This window comes from Culex quinquefasciatus, chromosome 2 (genome assembly GCF_015732765.1).
Source record: "Culex quinquefasciatus strain JHB chromosome 2, VPISU_Cqui_1.0_pri_paternal, whole genome shotgun sequence".
NCBI classification, from domain to species: Eukaryota; Metazoa; Arthropoda; class Insecta; order Diptera; family Culicidae; genus Culex; species Culex quinquefasciatus.
The window spans coordinates 169915895-169928183 of NC_051862.1; the positions used below are offsets into that span (position 1 = coordinate 169915895).

The window sequence follows — 12289 nt, forward strand, 5'->3', positions numbered from 1 at the left end:
TTTTAGTTTCTCTTTACACAGAGCTCACACTTACTGCCAAACGTTTTGTTTGATAGTATGTGTGAGTCCCGTGTAAAAGTGACAGTTCGTCACTTTTTAGTTTAACTTTATCAAACCAATCGACGTATCAAATTTCTTGATTTTGGATGGGGACATGAGTTATACACTCCTCTCTTAAAAAACATGAAGTTTGATATGTCGCAAGAGTGGTTTCAGGAATTTGCCAAAAATGATCTTCGGATGTGGCCACCGGAGAACCTGGGAACCGGTCACCGGAGGTAAAATTACATTTTAAGGATACTCTCCATCCAAAATCAAGAAGTTTGATACGTCGCATGACTAGTTTACGCTGTTTCCTAATGCGGTTCCGGATGTGGCCACCGGAGATCGGTGGAACCGGTTCCGATGGGTCCTATGGTATTTAATATTACTCTAGGATTGTTTTTCGTGACTATTCATGGTAGAAGAAAGCTTATCAGTTCACAATTGGATAAATCTGACACTTTTTCCAAAAATCCGGATCTTCCGGTGGCCTGAACTCCGGTGACCGGTCCGTGCAGTGCGATTATTTATCGGATTATTGTTCCTGGTGCAAAAATGAAGCTTTTGGTGTATAGCAATCGATGGTTTGCGCGAAATCATGTTGCGGTAATTTTTTGGGTCCTTTTTTCTCACTGTGGCAACGGGTACAAACCCATAAAATGAGCATTTCATTTTATGGGAAATTTAATGTTCTCTTCGAATCTACATTAAATCAGAAGGGTTATTTTTCATCTGGAAAAAAATTCTTTTTAAAATTTTGTGTATTTTATAACTTTGCCGGGTTATTTTTTAAAATGTAACAATATTTTACAAAATTTAAAACAGACAATCACATATTTTTGGGTTTGCTTGTAACCATCACGCGATCTTACGAAAAAAAAAAATCTGAAAAAGTTGGTCGTCGTTGACCATGGCCGTTCAAGGTCATTCGTGATATAACATAAATAATAAAATAATATGTTAAGCTGTTAAGCTGTTATGCTACAAATAAGTTGCAGTTATGTTGCTACTTTGAAGGTTTGCGCATCACATTGCCTTAATATTATTTTAATATTGATCCTTGCACTGTAACTTGGATTTAGCCCGCACTTTTCTCTCGCACTTTTGACAACAAAATTTCCAAAAACTAGGCAACCAGCATTTGTTTATTTACATTTCCAGTCGCAATTTCCACCAAACTGGACATTCGCACTTTAAAATTGCGATTGACAGGTGAGCAACATCGGCTCGCTTTGATCATTTTTTGAGAAAATTAAAATTTCCCAAGCCAGTTTGACAAGTCGCAATAGTGCGATCGATAGCAATAATTTAGTGCGAAGTCCAAGTTAGTGAGAATTGCGCAATAATAGACAGAATTTCTTCATCAGCGCAATTTGATTGGTTGCATGTTTTATAATACAGTCCAGACTCGATTATCCGAAGTTTCAATTATCCGAAGGTTTGTATGGAACTTCGGATAATCGAATCATGATTAAAGAAAAAATGTTTTGTATTTTTTTTTTTCTTGCTTTTTATATCAAATTCGAGTTCTGCGACCAAATTTTAGTCAAATTTGAATTATGGCTATTAAATTAAAAAAAAAAAATTTTAATATTTCATCACCGCCATCTTGGATATAGAAAATTACAATAGAAGGTGTGTTATAAAAATGAAAATTTATTATGCTGAAATCAAGGGTTCTGATTGCTCCAAAACGACTCATTCACTCGCGACCACAAATTGACAGCGACAAAAAACTGCTCTTACAGTTTCCTACCGTTTGTCGCTTCCACACCAATCGTTACAGAATTCTCTCTATTTGCTCTTCCTCTCACTTCAATCTTGTAGTACAGCGAATGATTCAGAGAGACCGATTGCATTATGTCGCTCAGTCGTTAAGACGAAATAGTTTGCGATCGGCTTTGTTTTACTCAGTTATTAAACTGCTTAAAATCTATCCCAAGTAACATTTTTTGTTGCTGATCCTTAAATGCAACTATTTCGTAACTCCCAAAAAGTGCTATCACAACATAGTTAGAACACTCGTGGTGCCCTAAAATGCGCACGAAAATTTTGTGTTGGAAACATTTAGCCGTTTGTTTCAACTTTGTTACGACGAAGTTTCAGAAACAATTTGTTTGTCTAAATATGTCGGTAAAGTAGTTTGTTGTGTTGTCATGATTGTCGTTATGTTGTCGTTTAATTTGCGCGAAACAAAAAAAATCTATTTGAACAAAAAAACTAAAGTACCCCTGTCGGGATTCTGGACTGGTACCTTCAAATCTTCACACCTTGCCTCTACCACTGATACCATTGATGAAAGGGCAAATGGTTGGGCTGAACTGTATCTAAGGATTTTTGATTTCAATATTATTCTTAGCACACAAATCGGGCTAAGTCACATGTTGCAACAATGGAACCAATAAGTTTTCAATATGTTTCGATTACAAAACGAAATGGATTGTTGCAAAGTTGTTTTCAATTCGAAACGTTTGCAACATTGCAACGTAAACGAAGTTGACTTTATAGCTGTCGGCCACCATTGCTAGTACCAACCACTAGTGTCTTCCTTTTTATCTACAAGGACTTCGCCGCCCTGGGCTCCTAAGTGTATGAAAGTATGGCACGGAGCGACGTCGCCGAAATAAACATTGCAACGTATTGTTGCTAAAATGTCATTTTTATGTTTCTACAGCAAAACAAAACAAAAACTGGACTTAGTCAAATTTATCATGTTGAAAAATGTTACTTGGGATGTTATCAAAAATAAATTGCAATTTTGTTGATAACACGACATCAAAGACACATTTACAAGCAATTTCCATCATGCCAAATACATATTTATGGCAAACTGTGGTAGTGCAGGCCAAAAGAGCGCCGAGCTGGTATGTTGTTAGATTCTCTCCTCTCTGAACGTATTCGTGTGTTACTCGGGTCGACGGACGGAGTGGGCAAAGAAATTCACGAAGTATTTCTGTCGCTGGGAAAAGCGATTGAGCAAGTCGCTGGCAGCCTGAGTATCGTGCTCGCTAGCGACGGGTTGCGAGCTCCAGTCGGCAAAGATTCGCTCGGCGATGAGTGAGTGATTTCTGATCTTTGAACCTAAAATCAGGACCCTTGATAGAAATTCTAAATCACTCTAGAGTAGTCAAGAGATCATAATTAAGCTCAACAATCGAGTCTGGACTGTACCTGTCACGCGTTTTCTTCCTTCATCACCCAGATCATCATCGTTGGCATCATTTCTCTTCACGGGGGAGTGCCTGAGTGGGTGTTAAAAATGCAACACGTCATCCTTCACGCACACCTTCTGAATAATAAAAAGTATTTAACTTTGTCTTATTGTTTTACGGCGCCTCCACGAACAACGTCTCTAACTTCCTTTCAATCGTCCTCGAGCTGTTGTGGTTTTAGGGCAACTTTTCGCAAATATTGTAGATTTTTTTGGTGCCATCAACAAATGACGTAGTATATTAGGAGAAGCGAGTCTAATGAGTCTAATAATTTATAACGAAAAAATCCCCCTTCTTCTTTTTGAAAAAGTTTGATATTTTTGAATGTCAATTAAACACGTTGAAAACACTTTTTTCAATAATTATCTTTGAATGAAATGTGAACCGTTTTAATTTGCTATGTATACCCAAATCATGCTACAGTCAATATATCACGCAAAAAAGGAATCTTCGCGAACACACTTCGTCACGCAGCAAGGAGAAAGTTATGTGATTTGTTGTGATGTGACCATTGTAATGCGATTGATCGATGGCGACGAAGGAGATTTATGCGAGTTTTACAGCGTGGTTACGCGACACAAATTAGTCCACAGGTGCTTCGGGTTATGCGTTGTGTAATATATACAGTTACAGTTGAAGTCGGAGATGTTGTCTGTAGCGATTTGAGCTTCGCGGAGATTTGGGTCATTTTTTATCTTCTTGTTTTTGTAATAAAACTAGCATCAAACCCTAAACACCTTTCATTACAATTATTCTCATACGTGGACACTTTTTTGGAAATCTCAACCCCCCCCCCCCCCCTTCGTGGACAAGTGTCCATACAAAAAAAAACTTTTTGTATGGAGCGTGGACAATCACCATACCCCCAAAGTGTCCACGTGGTTTATGGATGGTCCCAAACCAATTTTAGACTCAAAATAATTAAGTCAGAAAAAAAAGGTTCGTCGCTTACCAATCGTTCAACTCTTTTGTAACTTCTCGAGTTAAATTTATGGATTGAGGGGCTTATTGACCCAGAAATACAAATGACTCAAAGCTCCAATTTAAATCATGAATTTTACCTTATTTGGATGCCAAAGGCCGATTATCCTTCCCCCGATTATTCTTCTATAATTGACCATTTTGATTGTAGCTCTAAAGGTACCGTTTACACACGCAGTGTAATCGATCACCCCGCGATTAGTGGTGGCCGCTTGTTGCATTCACGTCAATTTCACGCCTATCGATGACCGCCGGGTCCATGTGCACAACAATTCGTTCCACTCACTTTGTTGGCCTAATAGCGGTGGGCCCCCCTTGCCGGAAAATAAACCCAAAACTTGGATGCGTTTCACGCTGGAATCACACCAACACCATGATGATAGCGCCATCTAATTAGTAACGATTGTTTAGTACACCAGCGGTAGCACTTACACTCATTTTTTTTTTCAAATTTGCTCGCAATATGTTCCGAAACAAACACCTGATGGAAGCGAAAAAAAAGAGTCCATCGTTAAGTGATTTTATGGCGCCCCTAATGATAATGCAAACAAGCATTCATTGAACAAGTGCGCAGAAAGAAAAAAAATCGCACATTGCTGATGACTTGTTGCTGCAGTGTTGCATTAATTGCTTCACCCATAATTGTTGAGCAAACGCTACTTGGGCTCGCTCAAGAGGTGAGTGTGATTCATCAACACCATCATCAAATACTCGATGAATGAGTGCATCGACACACACTCGCGAACACACTGCAAAACAGTCGGTTTTGGGTAATTAGGAAAAAGTAATTAATAGATTCGCCGTATAGTTAGTATAGTGACTGTGGCAACTAAACTGAAAAATTGAAAAGTAAGTTTCAGAGACGTAGCTTGGAGGAATGCCCCCTTGAAGAAGCTTTGACAATCTGTTGTGCCTTCTTTACTGAGAAAATGACAAAAAAAAACACTCGAAAAATAAACTTTATAAAGCGCTTCTGCCATTTAAGCTTTTTTTTTCTTTCAAGATATTATTTTTATTATACGAAAAACATCACTAACTGTCAAAAAGTCTTCTTCTAATTATTTTTCTTTAAGTTTATTGCTATTTAACAGCATTCATTTTTCTTAATCCAAAGTTAAGAAGATATTGGCCAAAGCCTCCAAAATTTGACACGTTTAAAAACATTGGCAAAGTCTAAAAAAAGAGTTCTTCTTTCCAGTGCATATCTAAGACAAAAACTGGTTTCTATTTTTGGTGTTCGTCTAGAGTCGTTCAATTACACTTGCAAATATTTTTCAATGTTTTTTTAAAGTTCTTCATTAAAAAAATGTTACTTAAAATTAACGCCTGAACCCGGAAAAAATAAAAATGTTTTGCCTTTCTTACAAAAGAAAGGTTTAAGGTTTGCTTTTGGAAAAACGCTTTTTTCATAAATTCTAAAAAATCGTGCACGGCGAGGATTCGTCCCAGGAAAAAAATCCTATAACTAAATTGAAGGTTTAGATGCGCTCTTCCGATTGAATTTTGGCCCGAAACCCGGAACTCAAAGTCCGATTTTTGAGAGCTCTTTTTCTGAAATACATGAGCGATGTCTGTATCCGCTCTCAAAAAATTGTGTCTTCCATCACTGGAAAACCACTCGTAAAACCCAGAATTTTTATATTTCAGATCTGTAGCCGTGGGGTCGGAGACGAACATTTTATTTTTCGATTCACAATTTTCGAGCAGTAAACGTGGTCAAACATTTTTAGAGGTATTTTTTGGACTATTTTACAGATAACACTATCAAATTAAAAGAATTCAGTTTCAAACAAAAAGCCATTCAAAAATATGCGCCATAAACTGCTTGGGCCCAAAATTTGAAGCATTTCCAAAATGTATTTCCAGAGATATAGCCATATTAGTGTTTTTCGTCTTACTTTTACCCTATTTTTTTCCTATTAATTTTTTGGTTTTATACACAATCATAAACTGAACATCAAATTCGAAGTCCCGGCTCGTTCTCGCTCGAAAGCTCGACAAGTCAAGTCGAAGCTTCAACACCAGCGCTTTTACGCTGCGCGTGAAAGTGTCCTTTCTGGCTTTTCATAATTGATCGACAAAGTGCAATAGCGATACATATTTTTTAAGTTAATCATAGAATAACAATAAAGACTGGGTACCCTTTATTTTTTTCTAATAATGTCAATCCAATAAGTTTTTCTTAATAAAATTTAAATATCTAGCGACAAATAATGTACCTCTAAAATTGGGTCCTAAAATGAAGCTTAGATTGCTGATATTATTGTTTACAGCGATAAAGCTTATTTGTCTGAGTACAATGACCCTTTGTACGACCAAAAAGAGTTTAAAATGGATTTTTAAATCAATTTTGAAAAATTAACCCCGCGATCCTTCTTGACAGAAAAGCTCCTACTTGACAGCTCGTTCCAAGGGGACCATAGTTGATCCATCGAAAAAATGTTGTCGAGTCAAAAAAAATGTTGCATTAAAATGAAAAAAAGTGATCAGAAATGGTTTTTAATCGTGTTTTTTACCGTTGTACATAAAAATTGACATAGGCCTTTAGTACCCAATTGAAAAAAATGGCATTCGAGGTTTAGCCTAAAAAGATTCGAAGCTTTAGGTGAAATTCTCACTGGGTGGTATCATTTGATTCAGAAAAATTAATTGCACCAATATATTTCTCGGAGTTTCATCATTTTGTAAGAAAGGCTCTATTTCACCTCAGGTGATATTAAATCGGTTTTTTTTATTAAACTCACAAATGTATCTTTGATGAATGAAATTATTTTCCTTACCTAAAATCCCCAATTTTTGATTTTTGTACGATAATTCCTTCTTTTTTGAAGCATGAGAATTAAAGTTTTAATAACAATAAGTTATTGCTTGAAAATTACACTGAAATAAAAAACGTACCAAATTCCTAAATTCTAGGCACTTTTCCTTATTTAGTAATCGGATTTTTTGGATTACTTAATAAGGAAAGGAGGCAAAATTCCTAGAATTTTGGAATTTGGTATTTTTTTTTTAATTCAGTGTAAGTTTACTGATAATATTTTTACAACATTCTCGAGAAAAAAAATGGAAATGTAATTTATATTGGAATTTAAGGTACATGGATTTACTTTGTATCTACCTTGGTGAAGATCATTCTAGAGATTTTTCTAAAACAAATGTAGCAAGAATTATCAAGAGTGACTGAGATACAGAAACTAGAAGAATGCTACGATATATAGCTATTTATGTAGAATTTATTGAGCATGTCAAGCTCGGGAGTTGTACATTTTTTTAACGAAAATACCTTTGAAATTCACTTTTGTTCCAAAACGCTGGATCGATATTTGAAAGTTCCTTCCTTTTTAAAATTTGAACCATATTTTACCATATTTTACTGCAGATAAACAATCGAAATTTTAATTTTAAAATTTATTTGAAGTTAAGTTAAATAAGTATGATTAAGTTCATTAAAACTTAAAGGAAATTTCAACTAAGATCCAAATGTTACGGTTTTGAATTCAATCATTTGAATTAAAACCATGTTTATTTGAGGTTCTAGAATTTTAATTTAATTAAATTTAATTTTAAAATTTATTTGAAATTAAGTTAAATAAGTATGATTAAGTTCATTAAAACTTAAAGGAAATTTCAACTAAGATCCAAATGTTACGGTTTTGAATTCAATCATTTGAATTAAAACCATGTTTATTTGTGGTTCTGAATGAATTGTAATTTTTTGAACTAATTTTAAATTTGTTATAATCCGAGAATCTTTTCAACTAGTTTATTTATCAACATAAAAAAATCAAGTTCTTTGGAGATCGAAGTAATCTGGGAGCGTGAAAAGACGTATATTTTTCCGCTGTCATATTTTTTGGAATTTGATTTTTTTTTAAACGTTCGATTTCAATTTTTTAAAATGGAGTTCCTGTACAATTTTAATGGTGGTAGCGGTTGAGGTAGTGTCAGTGGAATATCAAAACCCAGAATTCAACTTCTCGTTGGCTTGATGCTCTTCATGGGGGTGACGATTACACAAATAAGAAGGCAGGATCAGCAACAGCTGGAGCACTTTATGAAGTGGTCATCATGCTCCTGTTCCAATCTACCAATCCGGCCAGCAGTAGCAGATTAAATGCATCGTGTGGTGAGAAGTACCAACTTGCGGCGTCTTATGCCTTTGCTGCCGGTCGAGCTGTACCAGGATTGCTGCTGGAAGAACTGAAACCTTGATTGTTGCTGCCCGCTTCTTTACTGTAGTCCTGTTCAAGTCCAGAAATCTTAGAAGAATTACGATTCAAGTGGCATTTGATGATAAGTCCAAACCCTGCTGGAGCTATTGAATCTTGACTTGGTGAGATCTATCCATTTTATCTATCATTATTTGATAGATGATTTTATTCCCTTATTTTATATAATATTCTATTGATCAAATGATATATCCATATTATCCCATTCCCACCTTCCATTTCTCCTATCCACATTTCCTCCCCTCCAAACATTACCAACATTACGATTAATTCTTTAGGTTTCCAGATATCATCAATTTCATGACTTTTCATAGAATTAACTATAAATAACCTTTTTATCTCTTCCAAAACGCACCACAGATAAATAATAAAGAGCATAATAGTTTTAAAATCAATTGAAATAACCCGTGCATACGCCGCTGCGCACTCACCAGGGGGGCAGCGCGAAAAGTGATAGTAAAGTTAACTGATACTCTTGGTGGGTGGCGATGCCGCCGTACGCAACGACGGAAAAGTCTAACTTTCTTCACAGTTCCTAATTGGCCACAGTCCCGGTCGCTTCATATGCGAAACATTAGCAGACTCAAATTTATGTACCCATTTGTGCAATTTTGTAAAATTTTAAATAACAATTCCCCTCATTTTTCATTCTCCACAGATGGCCGACGCCCTAAAGCTGGCCGACATGCAGCGAGCCAGCGTCGAGTTCGAGCGGCAGCGCCACCTGGCCAACTGGCTGATCGAATCTAGTCCGCACATGCCGATGGTGACGCCCCAGCAGCAGCAAAAGCAGGCCCAGCAGCTGACCAAAAAGGGTGCCGCCAAAGCGTTCAAGCAGAATCCCATCTTCTTCCTAGCGAAAATCGGCCATAACATGAACCTGACCGGAAGTGCCAACGCGGCCGCCGCTGCCGCCCCGGGTCCACCCCCCAACCTGCTGAGCACCAACTCGATAGCGTCCACGTTCAACTCGCAGACGAACCTCCCGCTAGCGATCGTGTCCTCGTCCGGCCGGGACGGGCACAAACCCAAGCTGAGACGGTTCAACTCGCACGACACCAGCGCCAACATGTTCTCGGTGGCGGAATTCGAAAACGCCCGACTCGCGCGACGAAACGAAATCGAAAATGCCGCCCTTCTGCGTCAACGCCAGCGCTACAAGCTCAACTCGCTATCCTCCGGGGGCGGAGACTGCTCGACCGGGGAAAGCAAGGGCTCCAAGCTGAGCAACGATTCCACCGGGGAGCCCCTGTTTGCGGAACACTTCCTCGAGAAGTTCTCCCTGCCGCGGGTGGTTCGCGTTTCGTACACCTCGGACAGTGGCGTCGGCAGCAGCAGCTCCGGTGACCAAACCATGACCTCGTCCAGTTCGGCGGAATCGACCAGCACGTCCGAACGGAAGAAGAAAAAGAAGGGCCAAGGAGGCTCGACGACGTGCAGCAGTCCCGCGAACGGGGAGCTGTTTCTGCTGTATCGGTACATGCGCAACTACAAAGTGTACCACGTGTTCAACTCGAAGAGTGGCAGCAACCGGAAGAAGGGCTACAAAATACCGCAGGACTATCCGGGTGAGTTTGAATGTTTCGATTTAATCATCGATTCAATGTGATGGAGAAGCGAGATGTACTAAAAATGACCATGCGGCTCCACAAAAGTTTTATCCTATATTGTTTGTATATTTTTGCCGTATCCAGGTTTTTAAGCGAAGATGGCGTTCGAATGGTGAACGTCCGAAATGTCAAAATCGCGCAGTAGCACCAACATTAGAAAAAAAAATATGGCTGCCATACCATGGCACACTTTTGTCGTAATGTTGGTATCACTGCGTGATTTTGACATTTCGGGCGTTCATCATTCGAACGCCATTTTCGCTTAAAAATCTGGATAAGGTAGTAGAGTGTAACAAAAATGACTTTTTGGCGGGCATTCAGGGACTAGTTCTGGTGGGCGTACTGAGCCCAAATCCCAAATATGAGCTTGATTGGACGTAACAGGAGCTGGCGCTCCGCCCTTCAATTTTAAATGGGATTTAACCGTAAATTTTTTTTTTTTTCAAAAATGTCTGTTGTGTGCCTCAAACATTGACCACCAATGCGTTTACCAAAAACATCACTGGCCTGTAGGCCAGATACTTGCGCATGTTTTGGTATATATAACATTGAATTTTGGAGCATCCTAGAGCTCGGTACAGGCCTTCAAAGTTTGGCATTTTTTTCGAAAAATCGGCCCAAGCAAAAAAGAAATGCGTCGCACCTCGCCTGAGACGCCATTTGAATTTGTTGGGTAATTTTTTCGAAAAAGATGCACAAGGATCTGGCCTACAGGCCAGTGATGTTTTTGGTAAACGCATTGGTGGCCAATGTGCCTCAAAAACAGACATTTTTAAAAAAAAAATATTTTTACGGTTAAATCCCATTCAAAATTGAAGGGCGGAGCGCCAGCTCCTGTTACGTCCAATCAAGCTCTTTTTTGGATTTGGGCTCAGTACGCCCACCAGAACCAGCCCCTGAATGCCCGCCAAAAAGTCATTTTTGTTACATCCTAATAAGGTAGTTCATTTTTAACAACATTTGTTTAACTTTAATTTTAATTTTTTATTTATCTTGCTTATTTTAATTTATTTGACTATATTAGGGTGTTTCAACCAAAACAAAAAAAAAAATCTCAGATCACGACAAACCGAGGTTCCCCTTGTAGAGGATACCCATAAGCCCATAAGGACTCTCATGCCAAATATCAGCCCATTTGGTTGTCCCCAGCGAGTTGAAATATAAAAAAAAAACATGTTCTCCAACCTTTAATCGTTATCTTTTTCATAATTTTTTGTTATCAATATTTTGCTTGATTTTCACTTTTTTGTCATGACATTAAAACATGAAGCATTCTGATTTCTATTTTGACATTATATAGGACATTTTCGATGATCATAACTTTTCAACTTTTTTCCGTGTTTTATACAAATGTTGACACTTGAGAAGTACTGATAATTTACTCATTTTTCTAACAAAATTATTTTTTAAAGATTACATTGCATTTTCAGTCGAAAAGAACCATATTTGGTTTGATAAAATGCATTATTTTTAATGTTAGCGTCCATGTTTGTCCATCCCTGTATTTTTTTTCAAGAGTGAGAGAAAATCTCCTTTGAACTTTAATTCAATTGTTATTTAGATAACATCCATATTTGTCCAATTCAATTTTTTGTCGAGAATCTTACATTTTTTTTTTATTTTGAAAGTCGGACTAGGGGAGGAGCATGTTTTCCCATTGGGAACCTTCTACTGATTTATAAGCAAAGTGATTACCACGAAAAAAACACGAAGAATCCTGCCAAAAATACAAGGTTTTTCCTACAATAATTGAAATTAGAGAAAATCTCGTATTTTTACAAATTACCTACTTTCATTTTTTTTTAAATATCTTAATTTGTGAATAATGGTGGATTTTTTAAATTTAATTTTTAGATGTAAAACTGAATTTGAAATCGATAGTACCTTCAATACATTTTTTATTAACATCTGCCAAAAAAAAATCTTATTTTGCTAGTGAGCAATTTTTTACCAAAACACGAGAATTATGATTTTTTTATTTGTATAAGGGGACAACTTTTGAGCCATAGAACAACAGTTGCCGCCAAATCTTGCTTTTTTGAAAAAATGGTTGGAAAAAATAGAAATTCTACTTACTTTTTTCACTTCAGTGTAAATGAAATTTGCAATTGAAAAGTACTTTGCTGTTTTTTTTCGTTTTCGAGATATAGCCACTTTAAGTTAGATTTAAACTAGCTCGGCGGCAAAACTGTGTCAAGACATATCAACATATTTC

At 37.3% G+C, this 12289-nt stretch overlaps 1 protein-coding gene across 1 annotated transcript in view; it reads left to right on the forward strand.

Moving 5' to 3' along the window:
* The window catches only part of LOC6031333, a 143729-nt gene that overhangs the window by 126340 nt on the left and 5100 nt on the right, over positions 1-12289 (forward strand). The window contains exon 5 of the mRNA XM_038253325.1: positions 9123-10032. Within this exon, the coding sequence (XP_038109253.1) occupies positions 9123-10032 (910 nt within the window). The remainder of the gene's footprint in view (positions 1-9122; positions 10033-12289) is intronic.